Genomic DNA, 19,663 nt, shown 5'->3' with positions numbered 1-19,663 from the left:
CGCTTTCAACTGCATCTCACAGTCCTCACAAGTCGTGTAACTTCAGTTGGTTGTATACGACAAACTTGATCTACCGAGGAGGATCATGGGAGGTGGTTGAAAGACCAAAAAAAGGAACTGAGTGAACTGAGTGTTGATTTATTTTTTTTTTAAATTACTGTTCCCAGGTTCCCAAACCCTGAGGGTTTGAAAGATGATCTATAGAGTTGCTGCTCCAGTATAACTGTAGTTCTCTATAAAAGGTGAAATTACTGTCTTAATTTATCAATCAAATATCAATCAATAAATCAATAAAATACATTCGATGGAGTATCACTTCCAGCTTTAATGCACAAATTGTTCTCAGTTGCGCTACCTGGAATTAACCAAAGAATGTAAATTGTTACCATCACTTCACAATTTAACGGACCATTAGCCTTAAAATGGAAAAGCATTAATTATGTCATTATAAGTGAAGTTCCTATGTGGGATTTTCATTCATGAATCGGTTAGTTTTTTTTGTTTTAGGGTGGATTTTTCTCAGTGACACCACCATCTTTTCACCAGCGTTATGTTTCAAACTCCGTAGCACTACGCACATTTCAGTATTAACTGCGTTTGACTCCACCCTGCTATTTTTTCCACACATCATTAAGTTTATTATCAAGAGATCTAGCATTGAACTGATATTAAACAGCAAAAAAGAAGATATCAGGATAAGTGCACATTTGAAACAATTGTACAAATCTTTTCTCAGACAAATAATGACATCATTATATACAGTATAACAGCCTCCCTTGTCTTATGTTTTTTTAACAATACAAAGCAACTCCATACTGTTGATGCTCTATTGACAATATAGAGGTGACTTTCACTTGAGCTGTTTGCTGATGCACTGCAGAGGATGCTCACCGGTTAAACAGCTGTGTGAACACCAAGTGAAAGCAAACGTCCGAACAGATTAGTGATGGAGAAACTGACACCGGTAATACTTTAGAAAAAGGAAAATAAAATTTCAACAAAAAGCCTGTTTCGTGATTCATTACTCATGTTTCCAGCCTTTCTGGAGACATTTTCTAAAAGGTATAAGTTTCCCATGTCTCACTGACTCTAAGCTGGTGGTTGTCAGAAGATGTTACTCATCATCGGATACTTCAAAACTCCGACCAGTCTTAGGTCATAGAGACATGAGACAAAATAACACTGATTAAAAAGAATGTATTTTTTCAAAGTCATTGAATGTCCAAAATCCATAATAAAAGATGTGCATGCATCGCAAGACTAGGAAGGTTCACTGATCTCTGCTAAAGAGAAGACCTGGCTCAACCTCTGAAATCTTTTCAGTTCCTTTCATTACTGAAGTTACTATCGGGAAGAATAGAGGGAATAAAGTTGCACTGGGTCAAACTATTTAGCATCTCAAGATTAAATGTTAAAAGAAGGAAGTATATTAGGAGGCTGTGTTTGACTTTCAAACAGCAGCTAAGGTTCTGAACTGCAGCCGTCTACAAAAGCAACTGAATCCATTTCACAGATGAACAATTGAACCAGGTCATAAGCTACAGGCTTATGTTTGTCGACTGTACAAAGATACAACACGCTCAGTGTTTAAACCCGACCAGGTGGTAAAAGATGGTGAAGCCAAAGTCACCTGTACAATTAACAGCCGCCCTTTGGGTTTTAGAGGAGGGTCAGAAATGCTCAGCTTTTTCCCAATGACAACCCAGAGTGAATCAATGAATGAATCATGAATCACTTTGGAATTAGCCATCTTTATCCATCTGGTCAATGTCTCCTCATCATCCCTGATTTACAAGTCTAGGTTGTGATACTAGCCACAATTTAAAGGCACATGTCACACAGAATATGGTAAAGTTTCTCTGAGCATTCACAGCTTTGAAGCATAAAGATAACAGGATTTTTTTTAAAACTTGTTATATTTTGTCTTTATTACATGTAACTTTTGTTTCTGTTTTGCAGGTAAAAGTCGATCACAAATTTTCTGGAGCGATTTTGCACTATGCTTATTAATGACAGTCCTAAAGAAAGCAGTTCATTAAAAGGATAGTTTTGACATTTCAGGAAACTGTCCTTTTGAAAAGAGGAAGGATAAACATGACTCATTGTGTCGCATTATCACATTGGCAGTTAGTTAGCTTAGCTTATCATAGAGACTGGAAGCAGGGCGGGAATGCTAGCCCAGTAGCCACAGTGCCAGGCCAAGAAATAATTCATTCTAAAACCACAGATTTATGTTTTGTACAAACTCAAGATAAATAAGATATACTGTAACATGTTAGTTGGTGGGTTTTAAGGGTGCTGGCTGGATGTTGTTAACTCTGCACATAGGCAGGCTGGGTATTTCCCCATTTTCAGCCCTTAGCTAATCCAAGCTAATCACCTGCTGGTTCCTTCAACTCTCAACAATAAGGTGAGGATGTTTTTTTCCAAAATGTCACACTATTCCTTTCGAGGAAAAGTAAAGTTGTTCTTTCCACAACATTGATGCATACGTAACATTAAAACTTAAAATCAGGTCCAGCATACTGGCATATGCTGAATTACTTAGTGATTATATGTAGAACATTGTGATCTAATGTTGACAAACCTACGAATACGCAGAGAAACCTTGAGAAACTTTTTTTTTTGCTTAGAATTTTTGTTTTTACAGCAACTTTCTCACATTTCAACAGGTTTTCAAAAGAAATAAAATGAATCCAAACAAATGTCACCATGACTCTTATTTTCATTCATTGATATACAAATACTTTCTATACTAGCTCATCAGAGTTACTGGAGTCAGTTTGAACGTAGGGCACAATTTAGGTCAACTGAGAGTGTAAATGATCAGTAAAGGCCTTCGTGCCAACTTATTTTGATGATGGTGAAGTTCAATAGGATCCTTCAGTCAGTGACTCTACAAAACAGCAACATTTCAGAATGAGAGCTTTAAGTCTACACAGGTCAGTTTTTTTCTGATGTTCCTCTGATGTTGAAAAACCTGCACTGCTTAGGAAAGTCACTTTCTGCTCTTTGCTGGTTGTTCTCTTCTATCTGTCTATGTCACTGAGTCACTATCACAACGCAGATAGTTCTAGAGCAAAACTACAAGACTGGACATTGTACAGGACTAGAAGCCCTGAATCTGTCGAAATTCTCTTTGACCATTTGGTCTATCCAAAAGAATTCTAAGAAATTCATACAGATTCATGGAATGAAAGAGAAAGCAGCTTGTACCCAATGTCCGAAACATGAAAGAAAAAACGGCAGCGGGTTTAAACATACAGTATTAAAGGATTTGATCTATTCAGGGTAACCCGGTGCTTTTAAGAATGGGCCAAATTCACAGAAATTGAGGAGCATAAATTGAAGGCACAAAGATGTTTTTTTAAAAGACTTGTTATAACCCAGAGGAATGGCAGAAAAGTGCCAGTGATGAACACAAAGGATTTAACCAGACTTATGACAAGAATTGCTTGATTTAACCTTCATTTTACATTTAATCTGAGTGGTTTGACTAAAATGTGCCTCTAACTTCAGGTAACATTCACAATCCCATTATTAATAAGCAGGAAGTAGAAAAAAGACCTACAATGTTTTTAGTAGACTCCAGGCAGAACAGAAGAGCTAAATTAAACCAGATTAACATAGAAAATATTCAACTAAGACAGATGGGCCCACAATGAGTTTGAAAACCAAAGAGAATTAAACTTAAACCAAGTTTTTATTATATCAAGGCATTACTCACAAGAACTTGTTTCCTCTACACTAATACTTGAAACACTAACTGCAAAACAAAAGTTAAATACAAAGGTTTTCATAAATTAAAGAAAAGCTCATGTGATCAGGCGACAGGAGGTCTACACTGACAATGTTGTTGCCTTAATCCGGTTTGTCTGAAAGCAAAAGTTGATGCACTAATTTAAAAAGGCATCCATCCTCGACTGCTTTGTTAGTAAAAAATAACCAAAGTTAAGTTCATCTTGCAGCCTAATCAGAAATATCCCTTTGTCGATGTTAGAAAGGTTGTGATCAGTGTGGATTCTAGTTGACGGCAGAGATCCATGAAGGCGGATGGGAGTGTCACAACCGCGTGGGCTCTTTAAGTGGTGATTGTGCTGAATGCTTTCATCATGAGTCAGAGTTTATTCTATAACCGTATAAAAATGTGAATGTACTAGTTTTATCTGTGATTCTAGCTGTTGTATGTTCGGTGTATAATCCTTAAGTGCAGAATCTATATAATGGACAGCAGTTCATCTCATATTGTAACCTGCTGGTGACGCTCCTGTCTCCCTTTGCTTCACTCAAGACTTTTTAACAGTTTATTTGCATCAAAGTGCCTCAGATTTATGTTTCTCCATCGCTATGTCTTCGACTTCTCTTAATTCATGCTTGGTCCGACAGTCGGAAAGAATGAAAGCATTTTACAGTATGCAGACCGAAGCAAACAAAAAACAGACAATTTAAATGATGAGACTGGTAAATCATTCACTGCTGAGTGAATCCTAAGTGCCAAGCCATGATTTCCCCATGTATACACAAGTTATTTGAGAGACACCAAAACACGTCTGCCCCTTCCTTCTCAAAAGGATCATATATTTTACAGTTGATAATTAAGTCTTTCTGGAATCATACCTGAAAGACTGTAAGACTTATAAACTCGTGACTGCCAAATGTTGGATTTTGGAGTTTTAAACCACCACAGATTATTTCTCCACCTGTAGGAAACTAAAATAAATCTGAGATGTAAAGGGAAGGAACACACGTTTAATTCCGCTTTCAGACGTAGTTGTAATTCCCAGTTTTTTTCCAGTTTCACCTAATTTCTTTTGTCTCTTAAGTGAGCATTTTCAAACAGGGCAGTGACAAAAAAGCTAAACAAATATTTGTTGTTGATGGGGGAGGGGGATATGTTCAGGGATAATGCCTCAGTAAGAGATGATCTTTAGTCAAATCCCTGCTCTTCTTTTCCTTTTGTCCAAAAAGGTACTGATTATTTTACTTGTCACTCCACAGAAGAGCGCAAGATAACATACCAGTCAAGAAGAGTCCAGAGCAGTACACTCACAGACCAGACCAGCAGATACCAGACAACCTCTGGTCTACGGTAAACTTCCATGCTGATGAAATATGTGTATTCACGTGTTTGACGAAAAAAAGAAAGAAAAAGCGAGAGAGAGATTGAGATTCTACAATGGTATATGACCAGTTGCCTGTGTGTATTTCTGAATGTGTGTGTGTGTATCTGTATCTGAACGTGTGTGTGTGTGTATATCTAAATGAGAAGGTCCTCCAGTGGTGTATCTACGACACTCCGTTCACCAGCGGAGGAGCGTCTTGTTTGTCCTTCTTCATCCCTCGGTCTCTGATTGGTCTCGGATGATGATGACGGGACGGGCCGTCACTGCCGACACCACCCTGGGAGGAGGAAGGCCCTCCTCCTCCTCCTCCTCCTCCTCGACCCCCTGACGAGTGTTGCACGCTGCGCTCGTTGTTACCGTCCACACGGATCTGTGGGGAAAAGGAGACGAGTACAGTCTGGTCCCACAGTGCACAGGTTCAGAGAGTTGAGAAACATGATCACTGGTGAACTGGGTGTTTGCTAAGCCCCGTCCCCTTTGGTTACTGTTGCTATGAATGTCAAACTTTACACATATATTCTATACATATGCAGTTAACAGAGACTGCAGCAAATTTAACTGTTGGGGTTTGGATTTCACAAGAGCTGATTTTTATTGTTTCCAAAGCACTCAATAAAAAAAAAAAAAATCGAGTTAGTTATTAAGTCCGATTCATGCTTCTGCGTTGAAGCTATGCTGTAGGTACGCACGTTCTTTGTCGCGTGTTAGAAACTGCATCGCACGTGGTGAATCCTGCAAAGGATCTCGTGGTGTTTTCTTGCTCATTCGTACATTATCCCGAGCTTTTACAGGGGGAATGATGGGGGCCTCTCACTCTGACATTTTCGTTCTCACATACAGCCGCTCCGAAGAATATCAGGAGACTATAAAGAATTCAGTGCATGTCTGAAAGCAGCTTTAGAGGTGCAGCTGCCGCTGATCAGATGTGATCCTGACATGCTCAAACACCTTGTCGCTGTTTTGTGGTTTGTTCCTGCTCGTACCACTGTGAGTAGCACCTCCCCCATGTTGAGTGAGAGCTCCTCACAAGCTTCACTGTTTCTGAGATGCTTTGACTCAGTTGTCTGGCCATAATGATTTGGCCATTGTCAAACTTGCTTTGGTCTTTTCACCTGCCCTTTATTAGTACATCCGACAAGTTGACTACAAGAGTTCAGTGTTTGTTTACAGTCATATATGTCCTATATATTGACGGATAATCGAGGTTATTTGTTTTCAATTGACAATTGAGATGTTTTGAGAGGGGGAGGGCTGCTTGCAGCTAGGCTGAAATCAGTAAAAAGATACTCGTTTTTAACATTAGTTTGGACTTAAAATGTACATTTTCCATACACTTGTTGAAGCTGTTTGTTATTAGAGTCGAAAGGTAAAATGTGTGTGTATGTCTGTGTGTGTGTTACCTGTAGGCTGTCTTCCGGCGCTCTGGTCTTGGGGTCTCTGATATGACGAGGTCTTGGATCACCCCACTGCATGTCGTCACCTAAACCAAGACAAAAACAATCCCCAACCAGAAATGAAGCCAAATTGCCAACATTGCTGAAATCTTGCATCGATTACGTCTTTTGGAGCCAATGTCTGTGCAGTAGTGATCGGGGGATGGAGCTGTCGTATCCAGGTCTCGTCAATGCACGCACTCAACCAATCAAGTCTGTTTTACCCCGTTTTTAAAGCATCAAATAACTAATTAAAACCCAATTTATCATAAACACTTGAACAAACAGTGTGGTAAGATCTAGAAAGAAAAAAAATTAATGTGTAATTTGACTTTAGTTTGGTCCATGTGCGATTTGCTAACATGGAGGAGGCAGGGTTTAAGACCTTTACTGCAGCCCGCCACCATGAGGCGATCAAGATGCATTGGCTTCACTTATGGAAGAGCCATCATGTCATCGATCTTTAGTTAAAGTCTAAGATCTCAACTTAAAAGTTTTCATATGCGTCCCCACAACTTGATGGGAAGATGACAATGAGTGATAAACTTATTCTGGAATCAAACACCACTCACTCCATCACTGTCACGCAGCCAAAACCCTCACATGTCCCTACATGACTTAAGAGAGGAACTCTTGGCAGGGTTTAATTTATGAGCATCATAAATGTGGGTCTCCTGGAAAAGAAAACACTCATGAGAATTTATTAGCAAAGAGAGTCCGCGGAGATCTCATTATTTGATTCATGCCCATTCTTCAGGCTATAATTTGATGAAAGGCATCTCAAACATATTTATTTCCATTAACTATGCTAAGTGACTTCTCTCTTTTTTCTACTACTTGAAACATTATCTTCCAAATCAGCTAAACTCAAATGGTGGAAAGATAATGAACAGTTGAATAACTGATTAGGAATATGTTTATCAGGATTTTCTAATGGAAATGTTTAACTTGTCTACATAAATTCTTCAATACATCTGCAGAGAAAAATCCTATTGCTACAAAGAGGTCAAATAACTGCCATTGATAATCACTACCAACCTTTATACCCTCCTCCTCCTCTTCCTCTTCCCCCTCGTCCCCTTGGTCCACCACCGCCTGGTCTCTTCCTCCCATCTGTCCTTCTGGGCAGAGTCCCGCCTCCTGTCATCAGCTCCTCGGTGCAGGCCAGCGACCAGTCGCTGAGCTCCTCTCTGTGGTCTGACTCTGTCTCTGAAGCATTGGATGCCTCTGAGTTAGTGCCTGGGGAACCAGGTACATAAGTGAAACCTCATTTAACAGCCTCGGAAAGATAACATGGAATTAACCTTTGACTAACTGTTTAGTTTTAAAATGAAGTCATTGCCTGGGGAAGACAGACTCCATTCAGTACTTGTAATCTTGTACTAGCTGCATGTTTCATATCCTTTCCATTCAAATGTCTGAAATCTAAACACTTAATTTACAGAGTGGACACACAACACATACATTTTTGGATTTAAAGCTTCAGGTATTCAGTTTCCCTTGTATATGTACAGGCACAGTTTCTAATTAATATGTTACGATTATTTGAACAGGATTTAATTAGTTTTCTTGATTGTAGTTATTTTATTGTACCTGAGGCAAAAGCTGCACCTCCTCCTCTTCGTCCTCGCCCCCCTCGTCCTCCCCCTCCGGTGTAGGGCTTCCCTCCTCCTCCCGCTCCTCTTCCCATCCCCAGTCCCATGCCGTTATCGAACACGTAGGTTTTGTCTTTCAGATTCCGAGGTCCCGTCCCTCCTCCTCCACCTCCTCCTCCTATCTGTCTCAGCTGCTCGTCAATCTGGAGACGCTCTAGGCGGAGCTGATCCACCTCCTGTGGACATGGACAATTGGAAAAAAGTTTAAGTTGTTTATTCTGGTTTAGATCATATTCAAAACACAGACCCCATTCGGAGATGGTATTAACATCCATCCTGAGTGACCGATCATAAGTGGTTTGCGTGAATTTGAAGTCTGAACACACCCAAATGAATCCTCAATGCATCTTGAGATCCGAACACTCAGACCACATTCAGAAGTGATCTGGCCACATAATTTTAGCAGTGGGAAAGCACATGTGACCTGGACCACATATGAAGGACAACGTTTTCAGCTGACGTTCTTTGACCCGCTTTAGTTTATCACTCATTTCATCAGACACATCAGTAAACTCGGAAAAACATAAGTTGGTCTTCAGGAACAGAAATGATTGAGTCATAATTATTTGCACATAGAGTGGTAAAGTGAGATCCAATCACAAATGGTCACAGGGGACAGCATTTTAATACCAGGTGTGAACAGACAAACTTAGAGCCGTCCACCTGTGATGAGATCTCTCAGGAGGAACGTCAATACCAGGTCTGAACAGGCCAAAAGCATAGAGTTCAAAGACAATACATACAGTGCTAATCACATATTCAGCTCAGAAAGTGAATCAATTCATTTGATCCATTCATTTATGTTTATATAGAAATATGAAAGTACAGAGAATTAAACAACTTTAAAAGTTGTGGAGTGTGATGATTGAAAATAGTTTGCGTTGCTATGATGACTCTTAAATTTAATCTTGCTAAGTGAAATATACTTTCAACATTCCTCACTGTAAACATGAGTATTGCATTGTGTAATTTTAAGCATTATGCTGTTACTTTGACCTTGGAGCTGGGCCTGGTCAAAACTTCAAACAACTGATGGCAGATGTTATGACTGTTGATTGCACACACACCTTAAGGTAGTTCAGATGGTAGTCCAGCAGTACTGTAGCATTGGAGATGCTTTCCTTGGTCCCCACAAAAACGAATGGCACCATTCCCTGTGAGAGAGGTAAAGAACATGAAAGATAGTGGTTCACATACTCACACTATTGCAGTTATACTTATTCATGGAGGTCCACTTTGCAGGACTTAGGGAGATGAGTAGAATATTCATAATAATTTTTGGATTCGTGTAAGATCATTTGAAACTGATAATTGCTGTGTTTCTCTTTAATTATTTCAACATAGGAAGTAGGTCCTCTTCCATGTTTCTACAGTAGCCCAGAATGGACAAACCAAACCCTGGCTCTCTATAGGGCCTTTTGCAGTTTTACATTAACCAAAGGCCATTGTACCACACTATACTGTTCTACTGTTCAACTCCACTGAAAGATGCCACTAAACCCTACACCGTGAACCTTTTAAATACATTCAATAGCAGGGGTTCACAAACTTTTGTGGCTTAGGACGCCATTTTAAAATCTTGAATTATTAATTAATCACTAATAACAATAGGGGATGGAAATAATAAATGATTATGAAAAACTTCTAGAGTGTGTCGTGATGTGTCGCAAAGTTTCCTTCCCACTGACCTCGTCTGCTGCTGCTGCCGCCACTGCCGACGGCTTCTTGTCGTTTTCAGGTTCAATACGAACCCGCACCACACCAGACTTATCAACCACTTCCTGGATCAGTTTACCATTCTTGCCAATGACCTTTCCTGTGAAGACAGATACATCATCCATCAGTGTCTACTGGAACTCCAGAGTTTAATCGTCTGGCTAATCCTTAAATAAAGTCATGTTACCGCATGAATGGTCTCATCATCTCAGTTGATTGATTTTCTCACCTACTAAGTTCCTGGGAACTTTGATGACATCTTCAGAAAACTCCAGGAAACACCTCGCTAAACGAACAGCCTCCTGGTCCTTAGACAGACAAGCACAATGATTTCACATAAAATGTCTCTAAGCTCAGGTCTGTACTTGTAAATCCAGAAACAAGAGGGGCTTGATCTATCAATCCTACCTCTCCATATATGTGAAAGGTGCATGTTTCTTCATCCAGGTCTATGTTAGTGACTCCTGGGACCTTACGAGCTTGTTGAATGTTTGCTCCGTGAGTCCCAATGGCCAGACCCATTAAATCATCCCTAACTACAAACTGTTCATGAAACCGTGATGCAAGCTGTCTGGAACTCTGTAGAAACACACACACAAGGGAAATGTATCAAAGGGCAAAACACAGCAAACAAGAATTATATGACTGATGACAAATCATTTAAAATCATTATTTTTAACAGCAAAATTATAAATTGAAATGCCTATGATCACAAGCATATATTTGTATGTGTGTGTGTGTGTGTATAAAAGTCTACCTCCAGTTGTCGGTTGGCCTCTTCGTTCCTTGTCATGAGAGACAGTTTGGTGCGGAGGCTCCTAAAGTGCATGTCACTCATCATATTGGCGCGTTTCATTGTGACCTCATTCACTGACTGCGAAAACAATTAACACCCATTTGACACAAAGAACCTTAATGTGGAATATGTTTTCGATGATGTCATCTACAAAACGTAATGTAAGTGACTTCCTACAAATGACTGTAAGATACACACGTGTACCACAGTAACATAGATTTGTGTCATGTTTATCAAATGTAATTCAAGAGATAGACAAGAGACTTTTGTCTTAAGTTCTTAAACAAAAATATTATTTTTATGTACCAGGATGACCAGCTGCTTTTTTTCTGAGTCATAGGTGACAGTGAACGCTCCCACAGCCTTCTTAAAGTCTTTGTGTGCCGATTCCTTGGAGCACCTGTCAAAACAGAGTCACACAAATTCATATCATGAGAATTCATGACCATAAATAATTCAGTCATCAGGGGCATGAGTGTAAAAATCTTACATACCTTACACATACATCACAGATTTGTGCCTGATAAAACATATGTTGTCTTTTCAGAGCAAAACACAAACAATCATAGCCATTTCTTATAAAAGGATTATTAGTATTATATTATTGAAGGTTTTAGACAGAAACCAAGAATGTGACCCACACATTCTTGAATGGGTGCTACAAATTGAAGTGCTGTATTAGTGGCACATACCACTGTTATATGGCATTAACACTGTACCAGCTGTAATCATGCTGCCACCTCACAGATGTGGCTAAAGATCAGCAGGTTCTGTTTAAAAGTTGTATGCTACTGATAATATACAACTGGTCTCACACTGCTTTAATAACAACAGCTACACAACTGTTTCTCCTCTCACCCCAACCGGTCTAGGCAGATCGCTGCCTACACTGAAGCTGCTTTCAGACCTGCATTGAACTCCAATAATCTCCTGACATTCTCCAGATTGGCTGTATGTGAGAAAGCAAATGTAAAAACTTTGCCGGTGTTGATGTGCTGTACACAAAAACATGCGATTTCGACAATATAATTAATATGTTACGCTCTGTATCTGCCTACTGCACCACCCCTAACCTGAAAACTCTGGATATTTTAGTTTTGTTGTCTCAGCGGAGAATCTCCTGCTGCGTTGTTCATGTGTCAAAAGCAAACTCCAAAGAACATCCCGACCCAATTGTGTGGACATTCTCCGGAGTTTATGTCTGAAAATGGCTTTAGTCTGGTTCTGCTTGAGGTTTCTTCCTGTTAAAAGGGAGTTATTATCTTTCCACAGTTGTCAAGTGTTTGCTTGTTGTGGGAATGTTGGGTTTCTCCACAATATTATATACTATTTAAAGTACCTTTACAGAACGTATGTTGAGATTTGATGCGACAGAAATAAAAATGAATAACTGTATTGAATTGAGATGCATGCAGTTGTCACAAAAGTCTTTGTGTGCGTCCTGTCTTTAAATCAAACTTACATCTGTCGTAGATCCTCGGGTACATCCAGTCTGATCTTGATGAATGTGTTTTTTGTGGCTGGTTTGTTTGGGTTGACTGGCCGTAACCTCTCCAGTGTCACAATCTCATTTAATGTAGCGTCGCATGCAGCATATTCTATTACGTAGAACTAGAGATATAGACAGACAAAGATAGAATCAGAGTGATCCAGTTCTGCATATCTGAAACAACAGATTTTGTCCAATCTAAATTGTTCATAGAATATAATCATCAGTTATAATAACAGAATTACAAACTTCTGGAAAGAATGTGGGTAAGGGAAAAAGTGAGAAAGAGCCAGTAAGTGAGAGACAAAGGAAGAGTTGCAGATATTAAAAAAGGCAGGGGATGAGATCGAATGAAAAACCAGGTCAGAGACAAAAATGGGTAACAGAAGTAAAACGAACAGCTCAGTGAGACATAACTGACACATTAGCCTAAATCCAATCTGCCAACTACTTATCAGCTGAAACTAAAAGTCCCCCCACCAATTTAAAACTGACTGTACACTTATAATCTATATAATAATCTACACTTCATGGCACTTATATATATATATATATATATGTATTTTTTTTTATTCTTAAACACTTGGGCTTCCCAGCCCACTGAAACTGAGAACTGATGTAGGACTTAACGAAAACATGTATGACACCGTTGTCATGCTGATTTTACTTGCATAATAACTTTAGTAAGTATTGTTTTGTTGGGTTCCGGTGCTTCATTAAGTTTGACGCATTCCTTCCTTCCTCCCTTCTTCTTCTCTCGGTTTACTGGCGGATCGCAAAGATAAAAGGTGCAAAACCCCACCAACTCTACAAGCTGTTTCTTCCAGGACTTACTCTCTGCTCTCAACTATTGCTCAAACATTTGCTGCACGTCCCGGTGTCTGAATCCTTTCGCATGAAATACAGCCACATTTTCTACCATTTAGCTTTTGGCATTTTGTTGTCTTGAGTATTGGAGTAGCTACTACCTAACTGTAGGCTGACGTTACATGCAGCCAGAGCCATGTAGACAGTGTGCTGTCACCAAAGTTAAATGTAATGTTAACAAGGCACGGGCAGTGATGTGTATGTTCCCTGTAAGCATGTCAACTAGGTCAGTGCATAGCTCTGCATTGAAATCTGTATTTTGATTTAGTCTAGTATGTACTGGCTATGAAGGAACTGGTGCCTGACTTTGGTACACAACCCTAGTCTTAAATTCTATATTAAGAGTTAGAAAACATGCAGACTTAACCTTACCTCTCCTTTAACCATGCGAACCTTAGCCAGCCACCACCCACAAGGCTCTTTGTCATTAGCCCTGGAATATACCTGGTAACACACACAGTGCATTTCTTAAAACTTTCCACTCATTACACAAAGTCTGGCTCAGAGGCAAAGAGTCTGGACGAGTACATAAACAGATTGTATTCAGAGATTCACTAATTTGTGCTTCTTATTAATGTCATTTAAAAGCAAGATTCTTTAAAAGCCTTTTTGAGAACTTCACAGAAGGAAACTTCCAAACCCAAATCATTTTATTCAGAAAAATGGACGACTTGCTCATTAAACATTTATTAAATAGTAAGGGGCGTTCTCTGATGAATTCTGAAGAACACATTTAAATTATTCCATGAACTGAATTATTTAGTTTCACAGATCAAAACACAAATGAATGAAGATAGCAATAAGCAAAAGTAAAAAATTTGAAACAAAGGTAGGGTTGGATATCGAACTCTGTACTTTTTAGGGTACCGACCGATAACGTCGGTACTACCGGGTACTGGTTCACATTAAATCAATCGGTGCCAAATTTCAGTACACTGGGTGAGAGAGTATGTATACGTGAATGAGAGTATAAGAGAGAGAATATGTTAAATAAAGAGAGAGAGCAAAACCATGTGACTCACCCCCGGAACGGGATCATGGCAAGCTCATTTCTGATCAGTGCACACAATCAGAACAACGGTGATGTCAATGGCGCAGACGCCCAGGGAGCCATGCACAGCACCACGGCACTGACCGAGGGACCGTCAGAGTGTGCACAGCCCGGCCACAGCTCCGCCAAGGAGAGCACCCAGGGAGCCATGCACAGCTCCACTGAGTCCAAGTTTTTTCTAAGTAATTTACTGCTCCTCTCTGTATCTCTATCATTAGCGCTGCGCACTGCCAACTGAATTGAGCGCACCCTGCCATCTCCACCGGCTCTTCGTACATTGTCTAAGTTTACAAATTCTGTTGTTTTTACCCAGACTGAGTTTACACGTGTCCGATGACACTGTTTGTTTGTGTGAGTGCATGTCAGCGCGAGAGACAAGCTGAATTATGAATGGATGTGCAGTTTAGAAGAAAGATTTGACTCATTGAAGAAAAGTATTTATCTTTGATAATCAGTGTTGATATTGTGGCGTCATTTCAAACAAATGTTTAAACGTAGCAGATCAGAGACAGCGGAGCAGTCGATTAAGAGCACTGGAGTCAGTGTGTGTGTGGTGCCGTTACCTTTCCTTAAAGTTACGTTACTATCATACTGAATCTACACAATTATTTTGTAGTAAGCAATCGCTTATAGTAATGAAATAAGCCAGGGACAAACGTGATCACTAGAAGTGGTTCTGGAATTTTGTTGGGAGGCGGATACCTCGCAATACACTATGCATAAAAAAAACCTGGTCAGATATTTGTGTGTGAGAGTAAAGTACCGCCCAGTACCAGTTCAAATGTGAATGGTACCCAACCCTAAAAAAATATTTTTAAATTATAAGTGAAAATCAGATATGAAAACATAATTTGTACCACCAACTGTACACTGCAGGTTCACTGTTTTTTATGCAGAACTCTTGACTAAACTGCAGCACAATGTGCATTTCCTCTCTTTTGTTCCATTTCAGTCTATTGAAAGTTGGCCTCTGCTCACTATGTCAGGTCAATGTTTCATAGAAAGCTATGCTACCTGCAGCAAGTAACAGCATCAATTATGTTTTAATGTATTTTTTTTATTATGTAAATGACCTCGTTTCGAGGTGGCCTGTTATGTTTTTTTCAGTTGTTTTATTACATCTGAAGAAGGACTCACCATTGACTTCAATTGTATTGGATTCTGCTGCAACAAAGTTTACCCCTGAAACTCCAGAAGTGTTTTGTGGACTCAAACAGTTCACCCACCCCTCCACCGGCATAGGGGTAAGAAGATAATGAGTGAATTCGCATTTTTCGGTGAACTATCCCTTTAAAAGACCTGCTCCTCTTTCGTTCTCACTGTACCAACTTTGTCTTTGGTGTTAATGCTGATTTTCTTAAAACTATTCTGAAGGTATTGAATCAGTCCCACCTCGACCTCATCGCTCTCATTTATCTCTTTGCAGAACCCTGTTGGAGGAGGAAATCGCACATCCTGGAATGGGATCTGACGCTCCGGCTGCCAGCTGGGGCGGAGGAGCACATACAAAAATAAGAGTTAATTTGATCACTGGCAATTTTAACACTCAACAATATATCATAATTTGTTGTGTGTCCATTTGTTTTACTCACTTGTTTTCAAAAGCCACAGTGACTGATCCTTCATGAACATCCTTCACAAAGGCCTAGAAGAATCCAAGAGGGGAATAACACAAATTAAAATAGCCAGAATTTGACATACTACAACAACAGGAGTGTTACACTGGCGTCAAGCATGCAATTCAGCAACCCAACAGCCCAGTGTTTCTTTATGGGGGTTTTTGGCTTCATCAGGTTTGGTTGCGTCTCTCTCTCTGGTTGTGCACATAGTCTGTCCATGTGTGTCAAGTACTGCAAGTAGGACATACAACGCCTCAGAGGAAAAGGGAGATGGAGAGTCTAGCCTATGGGTAGCATTAGCCTAGTAAGCTAGCAGCCAGTAATGGATTAAATTAAGTACAAACTTAAAAAAATCCCCAAAAAGTCAAGGAAAGCTTTTTATGACCTCGACCCATGAAGGAGAATGCACATTCAGAAGCTATGCACAGATTATGACAGTTCGGATAGTGAGTTTTAGGAACAAAGTTCTGAGGTTGAAGCCAAATTTGAGGAACGTTCAAAGGGAGAAGCTTTCTTTTATTTCTTAAACTAACAGGTAAGGTTAAAGTCTCTCCAAAGATATGATGGTGTCATGTGCTGGCAGTAAGCTGCAATGACTACTCAGGCTGCTGTCGAGTCTTCTGCTACGGTTTCTCTCTTCAGAAAAGATCACAATGCAGTTGTGATATTTAATATGCTAATTAAGGACCTCAGCTTATTTTGAAAGGTAATACAGTGCCAAAGATGCAACTATCATTTTCCACCTACCGTTTTCATTAATCTCTAAAAGGCTGCTAAAAATATATTAACTAAAAATGTAATAATCAACCAATCACCCTCACAGTCATTTTAAAAGATAATATGTTCATCAATAGCATTTAAATGTCTCTTTAAAATCAAACAGATAAATCCTTAAAGCATTTGATCTGCATTAAGCTGCAACCTATTTGGCTCTGTTAAACACAGAACATGAACTACATGTATGTTGGTATTAACAGCCTGGACCCAGGCTGGCATCAGAGTTCACAATCATACCAATTGAACCACTGAACAACATCAGTGTGTCTCTTAGAAACACATCTACCTCCCACAGCTTTATGTTCACACAGGGATTTGTTTCTTTTTTTGGACAAACCAATAATGAATCTCATATCTAATGATATAGTTGTATAATCCAACAGTTTTAACTAGATAATGACATGTAATGTTTATATTCATATATAATTTTAAGAACGAAATAGTCATCTTCATAAATAAACTCACAAACCGACTTGATGCATCTAGTATATTTAAAACTAGGTTACACTAGAGTATTTCAGGTCCAGATGTCTGTAACACTGCTCACATCTCACACAAACATGGATTTTTTGTGGATATCATAAAATAATATAATGCTGACTGTTAAACATTTTTTCTTTAGTTGTATTAAATTGGAATAATACCAGCTAATCAAATTTCAGGCCAGCATCACTATTTGCATTTGTGGCCGCTGTGGCTCAGTGATTTGATCCCCAGCACATCCAGTCTGCATGCCAAAGTCTCCTTGGGCAAGACACTGAACCCCCCCCTCCCCCAAGCTACCCCTGACAGCTGGGCTGACAGTGTATGAATGGGGTGTGATGATGGTGTGTGAAGAAGAGGTATGTAGAGAATGTGTGTGTGATGGGTGAAAGTGACTTGTATAGTAAAGCGCTTTGATTGGTCAATAAGACTAGAAAAATGCTATATGAATGAGGTCAATTTATTATTCTCAATGATTTTTTTAAAATCTGGAACATGCATTGGAGGTGTAGGAACTAATTTCTAAATTTAAAACACTTAAGCTGGTGTTGAATGAAGCACAATGCACATGGCTACAGTGACGAAGATTTGCAGGCAAGGTGGGGGACTCAAAGCTCACAACAACTCAGAATGATTTCCAATGGTTGTCCTTTGCAATCACATGCATCCCAATAGTTTGGCAGCAGCAAAGTTTTGAATTCTAGAAAGGTGATAGTTGGTGCAAGCATTCACAATTCAGTCAGATTAGAGGAGCTACTGGCTATAATCTGTAGAGCTTTCATCAATCAGTCAGCATATGTGAGCTTTAAATTCTAACCAACTGCCTTCCTTTACACTTGTACGTAGTGTTTCATATTCAATTGATTTTATGGCCTTCCTTACATCTTTCCTGTTTAATACTCCTCCTCAACTGTTCTCAAAGAACAATCACCCAAACTGGACATGAATGTCCATCCTACAGAAAATCGTTCCAATGTTAATAACCTTAAGGACTTGAGTACTTCTCCCACCACTGACCCCGTATGACCGACACCTGCCCAGGTATGTATGGCCCAAATGCCCAACCTCCACAACTCTTGCTCATCCTACTTGTTGTCTTCAAAATTACTCTCAAATCCTCAGCAGCGTCGATAAAATTAACACGAGCTGCAGGTGATACAAATAAAAACCCAGATTTGCTGCTGTAATCCTCTGAAAAACAATGACTGAATGCTAGAACTTGGTGAACCTGCAGGCAACTGCCCATCACACAGCCCGTCGATTTGATCAAACATGTCGCCACCAGCATCACTACTACAACTGGAATGAATTAACACACCGACACCAGCACCAATAACTCAACAGGCAGCGTTTAGCAGCAGACTGTCGTTGGCTTTGTTTACAGATTTCCAGCCTTCACATCCCTGTGGAGGCTGCACAGAAGCACTGAGGCCCGCTGATACAAACAAATGTTTCCTAGCTAATCCGCCAGGGTAATTTCACATGAGTTAGCCTGAGCTTAGTGCACGGTGCAGTGTGTGAGATGACAAAGCTCCACAAAAGGTGTTTGCCTACCTTATAAAAGGCCCCGCTGGTTCCCCTCACTTCCGCGACTAGTTCATCCATGACGCAAGTTACTAGCTAGCTAGCTAACCACCGTTAGCGACGTTACTAGCTAGCTAGCTAACCACCGTTTTCGACGTTAGTAGCTAGCTAGCTAACCACCGTTAGCGACGTTAGTAGCTAGCTAGCTAGCTGGCTAGCCTGGCGCTAGCCAAGGCAGTTTGCTATGGTTGGCGTCGCTAGCGAGACAAATACCCTGCCAGCGGAGAGCAGGAAGGGGCCAAGATCACTCTCTGTGACCGTGATGCGCGTCTAGTTCTGAGCCGTCTGTGAATCCTGCTTTTATTTCCGGCACACTTGCACTCCCGAATGTTTGATAACGCAAAGCGACCCCTGTAGCTAGCCTGGTTAGCTTGTAGTAGCTAGTTATGTTAATGTGTGGTGAGTGGTGAAGCAGCCTCTGCTGGTCGCATCTCTCCATGTGACGTCTCCACTCTCTTCCTCTGCTGAGGACACGCTCATCCACGCTGTTACTGCTCTCCACAGGTGACACACGAGAATGTCTCCGTTCGTCTGAGCATCTGAGCAATGTCTTTATATTAACAACACAAAAACAGAGTATTATTGTTAGTATTGTTATTATTACTGTTGTTTTTATTATTGTTTTTATTATTATGATTACGTTCTTTGTTATTATTATTATTAGTATTGTTGTTTTTATTATTCGTATTATTATTATCATTATTATTTTTAGTAGTAGTAGTAGTAGTGTTGTTATTATTAGTATAATTACTTTTATAATGGTGCAGCAGAGATTACATTCTTATCCATACATTGTCAGCTTAGATTTAATTTACTCCCTTTTGGGTTAATGTATTTATTTTTGTGTTCCCTTGGTATGATCGTATACACAATGTCTGTAAATGATAGGGTTACTGGTTGATGATCAGCCCCAAGGTCCCAACTTTTCAAAATAAAAGCTCTGCAATTCAGCTTGTTATGAAATATTGCAGCAACAAAGCAAAAATTGTGCTTTTACTTTGAAGACAAAGCTGTGACTCCCGTGAATGTTTGTGTCATTGTTCCATGGTGAAATAAAAAATAAAATACTC

At 39.8% G+C, this 19,663-nt stretch overlaps 1 protein-coding gene across 1 annotated transcript; it reads right to left on the bottom strand.

The window, feature by feature from the left end:
• Positions 1–612: 612 nt before the first annotated feature.
• Positions 613–19,099, bottom strand: fmr1 (FMRP translational regulator 1). Its single transcript, XM_035161130.2, has 15 exons — positions 18,564–19,099; positions 15,723–15,775; positions 15,523–15,616; positions 13,452–13,523; positions 12,186–12,334; positions 11,030–11,123; positions 10,685–10,801; positions 10,336–10,506; positions 10,157–10,235; positions 9,900–10,027; positions 9,279–9,365; positions 8,150–8,387; positions 7,595–7,795; positions 6,524–6,603; positions 613–5,493 (listed from the first exon to the last, which is right to left on the bottom strand). The coding sequence occupies exons 1-15, from the start codon at positions 18,612–18,614 to the stop codon at positions 5,287–5,289; spliced, it is 1,821 nt and encodes a 606-aa protein (XP_035017021.1). The 5' UTR covers positions 18,615–19,099; the 3' UTR covers positions 613–5,286.
• Positions 19,100–19,663: the final 564 nt, after the last annotated feature.

The sequence above is a fragment of the Hippoglossus stenolepis genome, chromosome 7, assembly GCF_022539355.2.
Source record: "Hippoglossus stenolepis isolate QCI-W04-F060 chromosome 7, HSTE1.2, whole genome shotgun sequence".
Classification (NCBI taxonomy): Eukaryota; Metazoa; Chordata; class Actinopteri; order Pleuronectiformes; family Pleuronectidae; genus Hippoglossus; species Hippoglossus stenolepis.
This window is presented reverse-complemented; position numbering and strand designations above follow the sequence as displayed.